Consider the following 11,860-nt stretch of genomic DNA (forward strand, 5'->3'; position numbering starts at 1 on the left):
TTGTTTGTGGGAGGTATGGTTGAGCACTTTGGAGGAAACACTAATGTCTGATCACTGATAAATAAATACCTGTTACCCTGAGGGCTGCTCCTGTGTGTGAGAGAGAGAAACACACATGCAGCGGGGGAGAGAGGGCACCGTTAGTGCAAAGAGTTAAGAGGAGAGGTGCAGTCACTGACGTTTAACAGGGAAAGAGGAGAGAAGAGCAACTGAACTTTGCAAGCGTCTATAAATCTGCAAATTAAAGGTTGGCTGTGTAAGGACAGCGAAGAGAAGGAGCCATTACTCACACAGACTCCAGTCATTGTAAATGTGCCTAGACACTTAAATGCCTCCTTTTCTCTCTGTGCTTACGTTAGTCTACATGGCTACACAGATTTCAATTGTTTTATTTTAAAATTGAGAATCTGAATCTCACTTTAAGTGCGATACTTTAAGTTAAAGTCTTCAGCATCGCAGAAGCGCATACTAACTCCAAAAGAAAGCCCGGACACAATTACAGCCGATTTACTGACCAGGCTGGCTGGACTAATGAGCCCGTATGACCAGTAGAGCGGGTTACTGGGTTAGACAGCAGAAGAGGAATGCCCTGTGCTGTAGGGGCTTAGAGATGGGGGGGTGGCGCTCACCTGTGAGGCTGGAGCTGGAGCTGGAGCTGGAGCTGTAGCTGGGGCCGGGGCTGTAGCCGGGGCTGTAGCCGGGGCTTGGCCCTGGGCCGACTCCGGGGGGATGGTGTGGGAGGAGCGGCTGCGCGGCGGGGGCTTGGGGGAGGCCAGGCCCGGCTGGGGTGGCGGGGGGCCGACCGGAGAAGATGCCTGGGGGCCGCCGGCGGCCGACTGCGGCTGCATCGGAGAGGGCAGGAGAGGGGTCGGCAGACGCTGCTGCACCGATGCTTGGGGTTGCATGGGAGGCGCCATCTGAGGCTGCATAGGGGTTGCCATCTGCGGCTGCATGGGAGGCGCCATCTGCGGCTGCATGGGAGGCGCCATCTGAGGCTGCATGGGAGGCGCCATCTGCGCCTGCATGGGGGGAGTCATCTGGGGTTGCATGGGAGGCGCCATCTGGGGTTGCATGGGAGGCGCCATCTGGGGTCTCATAGGTCCTGGTATTGCAGGAGGTGGACCTAGGGGGAAGGAGACACACAATGTGAATAACCTGGACATAGACCAAAGTCACAGCAATTCCCAACAGATGAAAATACAACATGTTTGTGGTCTCCACCAAAACTTGCTAGAGAGACTGGGGGGGAAGCAAAAAGCCAGACGCAGTGGGAGCGGGAACTGTACTGTACTGTTTGTGGTGGCCCGCTCCACTCTACAGTCTCGTGCACCTTGATTACTGTTCTGCACCACTCACCTATTATCCTGTGACACACCCTCACACCACTTGCCCACTATTCCAACCCTAGCCAATGGAACAGCTGGCAAGTGCTAGTAGTAGGCGAGTGGGACAGTACGTGGGACAGTAGGCGAGTGGGACAGTACGCGGGACAGCAGGCGAGTGGCGCAAGCCACCAACACCAGTACAGTAGTACTGTAGTAGTCTCTGTACACGTCTGCACTTGGCTGAGCTCACCGGCGGGCGGCTGCGCTGGCCTGCTCTGGGGTTCGGGGGAGGGGCGCGGCGCTCCGGGGTGCATGTCGGGGGCCGGCCGCGGGGCTCCGGGGTGCACGTCAGCCGCGGGTCTCGGAGCTCCAGGGTGAGCCGGGGGTGGGGGTCTGGCCACCGGTGGAACACTGATGACCCCTGCACGCGCTGGGATATTCTACAGAGACACATATCGCTTAGCTAATGTTTAATGAGTCACATCTATAACTATGGAGAGGACAACAAGATAAAAAGTCGGCATTTCAGTCATGTGCAAAGCTAGACATGTGGGGTTTGTAGATTAGAGTATGCTGAAGTCTCTATTCGTAGCATGATGTTCAAAACAATAAAGTTTCCACTTCGTGCCTTTAGTGTTACTATATTCCCCACTGAATGGAATGGATATGAGTAATGCATCATTGCACAGTAGCTGGACTCTATGCCCAAGTCTGCTCACTAGATATGAGGAAATCAAGACCATGTTTTCTTATTTTTGTCCTTGGAGAGGAAAAGCAGAGTGGGATGACTCACCGGGCGTCCGACGGCTCCTGCAGCAGCCTGGCCGCGCCCTAAAACACACAACAGCAGGCATTATAAACACATTCAGTCACCGCTGGGCCACGGGCCAGGAGAGCTCCACTGGGGGCAGCGCACAAGTGGACAAGTCTCCTGGCCAGAGAGGCTCCTTGGGTCCAGCTCATTTCTCTCAACATACACGTTCATAGGATACGCACAAAGTGGAAGAGCACGTTTACAAAGGGCCAGATTATTAACTCTGTGTATTATTTCACCTGCATTTCCCCTCACACACACACACGCACACACTTTAACTCTTGATTTGGATTGACAAGTAGACAAGTGTCATGACTAGATCCAAATTTAGCTTAAAAGGCGTGTCCAACAGCTGCATAAGTTTAACTCCATGATGCGCGCGCGCGCACACACACATAAACACACTCACGCACACACACACACTCACGCACACGCACACACGCACACACGCACACACACACACACACACACACACACACACACACACACACACACACACACACACACACACACACACACACACACACACACACACACAGACTTTTCAGCCTTTTCCAGCTCACAGCAGGGGGCCGCCACCTCACTATGAATCCCCTTGTCCCCTTGCCCTTGGTGGATGTGAGGTGAAGGACACTGCTGACTGAGGCACCTGTCCCTCTGTCCTCCCCCAGCCCTGCAGCTCCCTCACTGGGGCTGCCCTGCCCTCCCCTCCCCTCGGCTTGGCCTCCCTCGTCCAGCCCTGTTTCCCACGCAACTTAAATGACCGGACCAGCCTGTGGAGAGCAGAGCAAAGCGGGGCAGGCCAGCACACTTCTTTGGGAAAACAGGTTGGGGGTTGGGCAGATGGGGCCCTCTCATCGCACCTGCCAGGTGTGGTGTAGACAAGCCAAGCCCTCGGAGATAAAGCTGCCGTTTTGTAGCGGTGAAAGGCTAGCCCAGGGATTATGCCGCAGGGAGATGTGAGAGCGGTTCACCCCCCACCGACTGTCCCAAATCAGTCAGGACAAATCTGCAGCTCGGCCGAGAGTTAGGAGCACCGGTAACGCCCGTTTGGACGCACGCACAAGAGAGGAGAATAGGGGAGGGGAGGGGAGGGGAGGAGGGGTTCGTGCAGGAATTCATACAGGATTGACATCCGTGCGCCAAAGGTTCAAACTTACCTGCAGGGTCGGCTCGGGATAATGCAGGGCTTTTTTGTCCTTTCATGCAGCATGCGGAAAGGAAAGCCAAGGATTACTTTCACTCAAATACTTGCACTTGCACTACCCCACAGACATGCAACGTTGGAATGAAAACAAGGCGGAAAACATCAGAATTTCCGCCAGTATCCTCTAACACAGCTTCTGATCATGGGGCCACAACTATCGGTTCCTCTACGCTAAGAATATCACAGAGTCACCACAACCACTTCAGAGTTCTTGTACACGATATCGGGAATGAGGACGAAAAACAATTGAGGCTTCATGGGTCACCTATTAATGCCAGATCAAAACTGGAATGTTTCTAGAAGTTGTTTGGATCACACGTTGTTTGGATCACAAAGCCTTAATTGATGATTACCCTTTGACAGGAGTTTGGGAAGAGAGAACTCCACATCTACCTGACATTTCACATTTACCTTCCATGTCCAACATATCAAATGACGAACCCTGAAGATCTCCAAACCCTTCATTGAAGGCTTCAAGCAAGAGTAATAATTGTGTAATTTCCACTTATCCAAAAAATGAATCAAAATAACCATACACTTAGTACAATGCAAAGTCATTCAAGAAAAAAAAACCTATTCACATCACAACATCACAGGACAATGCAAATCTGCCAAGTCCGTCACAAAACAGCACAGCATGTATGAGTGCGTGCGCACATGATCTGGTATGTGTCCAACAACACAGCTATGCTACAAGCAAAGCATGGTAAACAGCAACACTAGGGTGAACTGCAATGCTGACATACACATGGTCAATTTTCCAATTACAGGCAGATGGCGCCGTTTTGCAGCAGGTAGCAGAATTCATCTTGCACAGCAATGTCCGCACTAACAATCTACAGTAAGCCATGAGGGGGAGGGGGCTGAAGACAGATTCATTACCTGCTGAATCCCTTCTACCAGGTATGGGACTTCTACCGCCTTGTACAAGTGGATGAAGTGAGAGGGAGCAAAAGTTAGTTGAGCGGTTTGGACATGAGCTTATGAGAGGGGTTAGATGAGATATGAGGGTGGAGGTAGATAGTGGGGGGGTTGGGGTCGTGGGGTTTTACCTATGCGGAAGCTATGCTACAAGCAATGCTGACAAACACATGGTCATTTTCCCAACTACAGGCAGATTTTGCAGCAGAAAGCAGAATTCATCTTGCACTAGAGGTCTGCATGGGACAGATTTTTCAGTCCTGCGCCCGGCCGCATCTGTAACATTAGGTCCCGCTCCCGTCCGCTAAATCCCGCACTCCACAGGACATGCAGGAGGGATATTCAGTTTTGCCTTCTGTCTGACGAAAGGAGCACTTGATACACACAACTGAAAAAGACTGCCAGATGTCTGAATTGTGAATGTAGGCTACCTTTCTTTAGAAAGACACTAACATCTGAAGTAGTCGAGTGGTGTCCTCTTCCTCTGTCATGCTTTCGATTTCGAGTTTTGACAACGGAGCAGCAGGAATGAATTGAACCCAAACAAACGTCAATATCCGTCAGTTAGGCTGCTTAAACCTAGCCTGGCCCCGCCCCCCTAGATCTGCTGTCAGGGAAATCTAGTCTGGAACACCATAGTTCATAACCGTTTCTTTCAGACAAGAAAAATGTCAGGCCAATCAGCGACAACAGGGGAAGACGAAACCAAAACTTGTTGTGATAAACAGAAGCAGCAACACCTGCAAATGTCAAAAATGCCGTTAGGAAAATGCAGAAATGTATTTACAGCAAAGGTAGACCCACATAAATTGTTTTTTGACAGTTGATGCTGTTTATTGTCAGTTTGTAAAGTTTGTGCAAAGTAGGAAGTAAAGTTAGTAATCTCTGATCAATGTGATTGGTAAGGCTGGACCAATGATTTCAAAGTTAGTGCCCGTCGCGATGCAAGTGTTGAAAACGTTTCCCAATCGAGAGTTCCCAGACTGAATGAGTCTGGATATTTCCAGGCTAGCTTAAACCCCGTTTTTTAATACTGCCTGACAGAACATCCAGCTGAACTATAATCACATACACTACTTTAATCATTTCTGTATGTTATTTTACGCACATATTTCATTTGCAGGAGTGCAGTGAATCATCTGTTTCTGCCGCACCCGCAAACACACCTCTCTAATCCCGCCCACTCCTGCATAGTGCTTTCAAAATGTGTCCTGCGCCGCACTCTTTAGCGTCGCGATCGCTGGGTACCGCGGGACTCCAGCGGGAGTGCAGACCTCTATCTTGGACAGCAATGTCCGCACTAACAATCTACAGTAAGCCATGAGGGGGAGGCCATGAAGACAGATTTATTACCTGCTGAATCCCTTCTACCAGGTATGGGACTTCTACCGCCTTGTACAAGTAGATGAAGTGAGAGGGAGCAAAAGTTAGTTGAGCGGTTTGGACACAAGCTTATGAGAGGGGTTAGATGAGATATGAGGGTGGAGGTAGATAGTGGGGGGGTTGGGGTCGTGGGGTTTTACCTATGCGGAAGCTATGCTACAAGCAATGCTGACAAACACATGGTCATTTTCCCAACTACAGGCAGATTTTGCAGCAGAAAGCAGAATTCATCTTGCACTAGAGGTCTGTATGGGACAGATTTTTCAGTCCTGCGCCCGGCCGCATCTGTAACATTAGGTCCCGCTCCCGTCCGCTAAATCCCGCACTCCACAGGACATGCAGGAGGGATATTCAGTTTTGCCTTCTGTCTGACGAAAGGAGCACTTGATACACACAACTGAAAAAGACTGCCAGATGTCTGAATTGTGAATGTATGCTACCTTTCTTTAGAAAGACACTAACATCTGAAGTAGTCGAGTAGTGTCCTCTTACTCTGTCATGCTTTCGATTTCGAGTTTCGACAACAGAGCAGCAGGAAATAATTGAACCCACGCAAACGTCAATATCCGTCAGTTAGGCTGCTTAAACCTAGCCTGGCCCCACCAACCTAGATCTGCTGTCAGGGAGATCTAGTCTGGAACACCATAGTTCATAACCGTTTCTTTCAGACAAGAAAAATGTCAGGCCAATCAGCGACAAGAGGGGAAGACGAAACCAAAACTTGTTGTGATAAACAGAAGCAGCAACACCGGCAAATGTCAAAAATGCCGTTGGGAAAATGCAGAAATTTATTTACAGCAAAGGTAGACCGACAAAAAATATTTTTTGACTTTTGATGCTGTTTTTTGTCAGTTTGTAAAGTTTAGGCCAAGTAGGAAGTAAAGTTAGGAATCTCTGATCAATGTGATTGGTAAGGCTGGACCAATGATTTCAAAGTTAGTGCCCGTCGCGATGCAAGTGTTGAAAACGTTTCCCAATCGAGAGTTCCCAGACTAAATGAGTCTGGATATTTCCAGGCTAGCTTAAACCCCGTTTTTTAATACTGCCTGACAGAACATCCAGCTGAACTATAATCACATACACTACTTTAATCATTTCTGTATGTTATTTTACGCACATATTTCATTTGCAGGAGTGCAGTGAATCATCTGTTTCTGCCGCACCCGCAAACACACCTCTCTAATCCCGCCCACTCCTGCATAGTGCTTTCAAAATGTGTCCTGCGCCGCACTCTTTAGCGTCGCGATCGCTGGGTACCGCGGGACTCCAGCGGGAGTGCAGACCTCTATCTTGGACAGCAATGTCCGCACTAACAATCTACAGTAAGCCATGAGGGGGAGGCCATGAAGACAGATTTATTACCTGCTGAATCCCTCCTACCAGGTATGGGACTTCTACCGCCTTGTACAAGTAGATGAAGTGAGAGGGAGCAAAAGTTAGTTGAGCGGTTTGGACACAAGCTTATGAGAGGGGTTAGATGAGATATGAGGGTGGAGGTAGATAGTGGGGGGGTTGGGGTCGTGGGGTTTTACCTATGCGGAAGCTATGCTACAAGCAATGCTGACAAACACATGGTCATTTTCCCAACTACAGGCAGATTTTGCAGCAGAAAGCAGAATTCATCTTGCACTAGAGGTCTGTATGGGACAGATTTTTCAGTCCTGCGCCTGGCCGCATCTGTAACATTAGGTCCCGCTCCCGTCCGCTAAATCCCGCACTCCACAGGACATGCAGGAGGGATATTCAGTTTTGCCTTCTGTCTGACGAAAGGAGCACTTGATACACACAACTGAAAAAGACTGCCAGATGTCTGAATTGTGAATGTATGCTACCTTTCTTTAGAAAGACACTAACATCTGAAGTAGTCGAGTAGTGTCCTCTTACTCTGTCATGCTTTCGATTTCGAGTTTCGACAACAGAGCAGCAGGAAATAATTGAACCCACGCAAACGTCAATATCCGTCAGTTAGGCTGCTTAAACCTAGCCTGGCCCCACCAACCTAGATCTGCTGTCAGGGAGATCTAGTCTGGAACACCATAGTTCATAACCGTTTCTTTCAGACAAGAAAAATGTCAGGCCAATCAGCGACAAGAGGGGAAGACGAAACCAAAACTTGTTGTGATAAACAGAAGCAGCAACACCGGCAAATGTCAAAAATGCCGTTGGGAAAATGCAGAAATTTATTTACAGCAAAGGTAGACCCACAAAAAATATTTTTTGACTTTTGATGCTGTTTTTTGTCAGTTTGTAAAGTTTAGGCCAAGTAGGAAGTAAAGTTAGGAATCTCTGATCAATGTGATTGGTAAGGCTGGACCAATGATTTCAAAGTTAGTGCCCGTCGCGATGCAAGTGTTGAAAACGTTTCCCAATCGAGAGTTCCCAGACTGAATGAGTCTGGATATTTCCAGGCTAGCTTAAACCCCGTTTTTTAATACTGCCTGACAGAACATCCAGCTGAACTATAATCACATACACTACTTTAATCATTTCTGTATGTTATTTTACGCACATATTTCATTTGCAGGAGTGCAGTGAATCATCTGTTTCTGCCGCACCCGCAAACACACCTCTCTAATCCCGCCCACTCCTGCATAGTGCTTTCAAAATGTGTCCTGCGCCGCACTCTTTAGCGTCGCGATCGCTGGGTACCGCGGGACTCCAGCGGGAGTGCAGACCTCTATCTTGGACAGCAATGTCCGCACTAACAATCTACAGTAAGCCATGAGGGGGAGGCCATGAAGACAGATTTATTACCTGCTGAATCCCTTCTACCAGGTATGGGACTTCTACCGCCTTGTACAAGTAGATGAAGTGAGAGGGAGCAAAAGTTAGTTGAGCAGTTTGGACACAAGCTTATGAGAGGGGTTAGATGAGATATGAGGGTGGAGGTAGATAGTGGGGGGGTTGGGGTCGTGGGGTTTTACCTGAGGGCGGTGGTGGAGGTAGCTAGTGGGGGGGTTGGGGTCGTGGGGTTTTACCTGAGGGGTTAGATGAGATATGAGGGTGGAGGTAGATAGTGGGGGGGTTGGGGTCGTGGGGTTTTACCTATGCGGAAGCTATGCTGACAAACACATGGTCATTTTCCCAACTACAGGCAGATTTTGCTAACCTGGCCCTAGCCAGATGAATGTCGTTCCGCTTAGCTCCGCCTAGCTTCACTCACATCCATCTGGAACCTCTTCCATTGAGAGTGATTTCTCCAACCAACTTTATGGTTTAGCCAATCAGGACGCAGGGCGGGAGTTTCATAGATGTGACATAGCGTAGAAGCGACAGTGAGACTGTTATCAGCGTCACGGGTTGGCTTCGATGTGAGTGGTTGAAGTAGCACGTCAATAGATGACGGACAAGTGGCTTATTCAATCATATGCAAGCATTTTTTGATTAGGTCCAGCCTTCTGAAGCAACACTTCAATGGATCGGTTCCAGATGGATGAGTGGAGCTAGGCGGAGCGAAATTCATCTGGCTAGGGCCAGGTTAAGATTTTGCAGCAGAAAGCAGAATTCATCTTGCACTAGAGGTCTGCATGGGACAGATTTTTCAGTCCTGCGCCCGGCCGCATCTGTAACATTAGGTCCCGCTCCCGTCCGCTAAATCCCGCACTCCACAGGACATGCAGGAGGGATATTCAGTTTTGCCTTCTGTCTGACAAAGGGAGCACTTGAAACACACAACTGAAAAAGACTGCCAGATGTCTGCTTTTAGGTTTTTTTTTTACATTTATTCTGAATGTAGGCTACCTTTCTTTAGAAAGGCACTAACATCTAAAGTAGTCTAGTGGTTTCCTCTTCCTCTGTCAAGCTTTCGATTTCGAGTTTCGACAACGGAGCAGCAGGAAAGAATTAAACCGACGTAAACGACAATATCCATCAGTTAGGCTGCTTAAACATAGCCTGGCCCAGCCCACCTAGATCTGCTGTCAGGGAGATCTAGTCTGGAACACCATAGTTCATAACCGTTTCCCTCAGACAAGAAAAATGTCAGGCCAATCAGCGACGAGAGGGGAAGACCAAACCAAAACTTGTTGTGATAAACAGAAGCAGCAACACCTACACATTTTTAAAAAATGCCGTTGGAAAAATGCAGAAATTTATTTACAACAAAGGTAGACCCACATAAATTGTTTCCTGACTGTTGATGCTGTTTTTTGTCAGTTTGTAAAGTTTAGGCGAAGTAGGAAGTAAAGTTAGGAATCTCTAAGCCATGAGGGGCCATTAAGACAAATTCATTACCTGCCGAATCCCTTCTACCAGGTATGGGACTTCTACCGTCTTGAACAATTGGATGGGAGTGAGAGGGAGCAAAAGTTAGTTGAGCCGTTTGGACATGAGAGGGGTTAGGGGAGATATGAGGGTGGAGGTAGATAGTGGGGGGGGGGGGTTGGTGTCGTGGGGTTTTACCCATGCAGAAGCTATGCTACAAGCAGAGCATGGTAAACAGCAACACCAGGGTGAACTGCAATGCTGACATACACATGGTAATTTTTCCAACTACAGGCAGATGCCGCTGTTTTGCAGCAGGTAGCAGAATTCATCTTGCACAGCAATGTCCACATTAACAATCTACAGTAAGCCATGGGGGGGGGGGGGGCCTGAAGACAGATTCATTACCTGCTGAATCCCTTCTACCAGGTATGGGACTTCTACCGCCTTGTAGAAGTGGATGAAGTGAGAGGGAGCAAAAGTTAGTTGAGTGGTTTGGACACAAGCTTATGAGAGGGGTTAGATGAGATATGAGGGTGGAGGTAGCTAGTGGGGGGGTTGGGGTCGTGGGGTTTTACCTGAGGGGTTAGATGAGATATGAAGGTGGAGGTAGATAGTGGGGGGGTTGGGGTCGTGGGGTTTTACCTGAGGGCGGTGGTGGGCGCTGTGGGGGTGCCGGACGAGCCGGAGGCGCGTTGGGCCTCGGGGGAGGGGCCCGCTTGGGTTCCAAACCCTGAGACGACGGTCCGCCCATTGCAGAGTCCACTGGAGAACCTGAGAAAGGGAGAGTGTTAAGGGTCATCAGACATCACATGCTGCTCCCGTGGTGATCACTGGGGCATACACATTTGCCTGCCTCTGAAACTACAGCTCCTCAAAGACTCACACACACACAGGGAAGGTTGGCAAGGGAAGTTGAGGTTAGTAGTCAAGTGGGCACTCCATTTCATTAAGCATGTTTGCTTTGGTTCACACAAGTCACTGCACACGACTGAGCACACTACTACACAAGCGCTACAGGCAAGTCTACAAGCGGCTGACCGCACGCACTGGACTCTTTACCTGACAGATCTCTCCTGAAAGGCACGGGACTTAAACTTCCTTTAGGTGCATAAAACAAAACAAGAACAACACAAAATCAAAAGAAAAATATGACTTAAAGCAAATGATAAAAATGAATAAAATAGACAAAATAGAAACAAAACAAAGAAACTGGACCCAAATGAAGTGACCCTTCTGTGAACTAGACGCTGGGCTCTTACCCTGTGGTTGTCCGGTGGAGCGCGGTGGTGCCCGACTGGGGCGGCTAGGGGCGGCCGGCTCCCCGTGCGTGGGCGAGTGGCAGGGGCTGCCGCGGGGGGAGGGCAGTGGGGACGAGCCGGGGCCGACGCCCGCTCCAGGCTGCAGGTGCTGCGGCAGGATCTCCTCCACTTCCTCATCCACGTCACCTGGGGAAGTGAAACCCAGACGGGGTTAACCCAGGCCACAGGCCTTTCACAAAATAGAACACACAGCAACTCTACTTGGAACTAATTATAGTACTAAAGTACACGCATAGGAGACACAGTGCATCTCTACGCTTTAGTACGGCAGTGAATCCCTGATGTTGATTCCAGTAATTCTACTGAGATTCTACTAATCAACGAGATATGATCACAGGCTCGTACCCTCCATGTCGAATTCGTCCTCTCCCACGTAGGAGTCCTCTGCTAGCAGCGTGGAGCTGGCCGAGGTGGGGATGCTGCCAAAGACTCTCTCCACACTCATCTCGTCCTCCAGGCTCTTAATCCAGCCCGGGCTCTTCAGACGCACATCTATGATCTTCCCCAACACCTGAGCGAAGCCAGACACAGACGAGTGATGAACTTACGCTGATTTCAGACAGATACGGAGATAAAAGGTGCGTTCAAATTCAGTGGCGAACGTTTGTGGCGAATATGTCTTTTCTCTGAACAGTTGAATTTGAACGATTTGATATAAACATTCCATTGTAATGGTAAAACACTT

The 11,860-nt window shown here is 49.2% G+C and overlaps 1 protein-coding gene across 1 annotated transcript in view; it reads right to left on the reverse strand.

Annotated features, from left to right (window-relative positions):
- synj1 (synaptojanin 1) overlaps positions 1 to 11,860 on the reverse strand; it is a 32,340-nt gene that overhangs the window by 4,741 nt on the left and 15,739 nt on the right. Inside the window, exons 21-26 of the mRNA XM_076274994.1 lie at positions 11,521 to 11,686; positions 11,116 to 11,301; positions 10,499 to 10,627; positions 2,119 to 2,156; positions 1,576 to 1,765; positions 630 to 1,123 (exon numbers count right to left, since the gene is read on the reverse strand). Of these exons, the coding sequence (XP_076131109.1) occupies positions 630 to 1,123; positions 1,576 to 1,765; positions 2,119 to 2,156; positions 10,499 to 10,627; positions 11,116 to 11,301; positions 11,521 to 11,686 (1,203 nt within the window). The remainder of the gene's footprint in view (positions 1 to 629; positions 1,124 to 1,575; positions 1,766 to 2,118; positions 2,157 to 10,498; positions 10,628 to 11,115; positions 11,302 to 11,520; positions 11,687 to 11,860) is intronic.

This window comes from Alosa pseudoharengus, unplaced genomic scaffold (assembly GCF_046254945.1).
Source record: "Alosa pseudoharengus isolate Yale_2024_CS ecotype anadromous, Long Island Sound unplaced genomic scaffold, YU_APseudo_1.1 YU_APseudo_1.1_scf_8, whole genome shotgun sequence".
Taxonomy (NCBI): Eukaryota; Metazoa; Chordata; class Actinopteri; order Clupeiformes; family Clupeidae; genus Alosa; species Alosa pseudoharengus.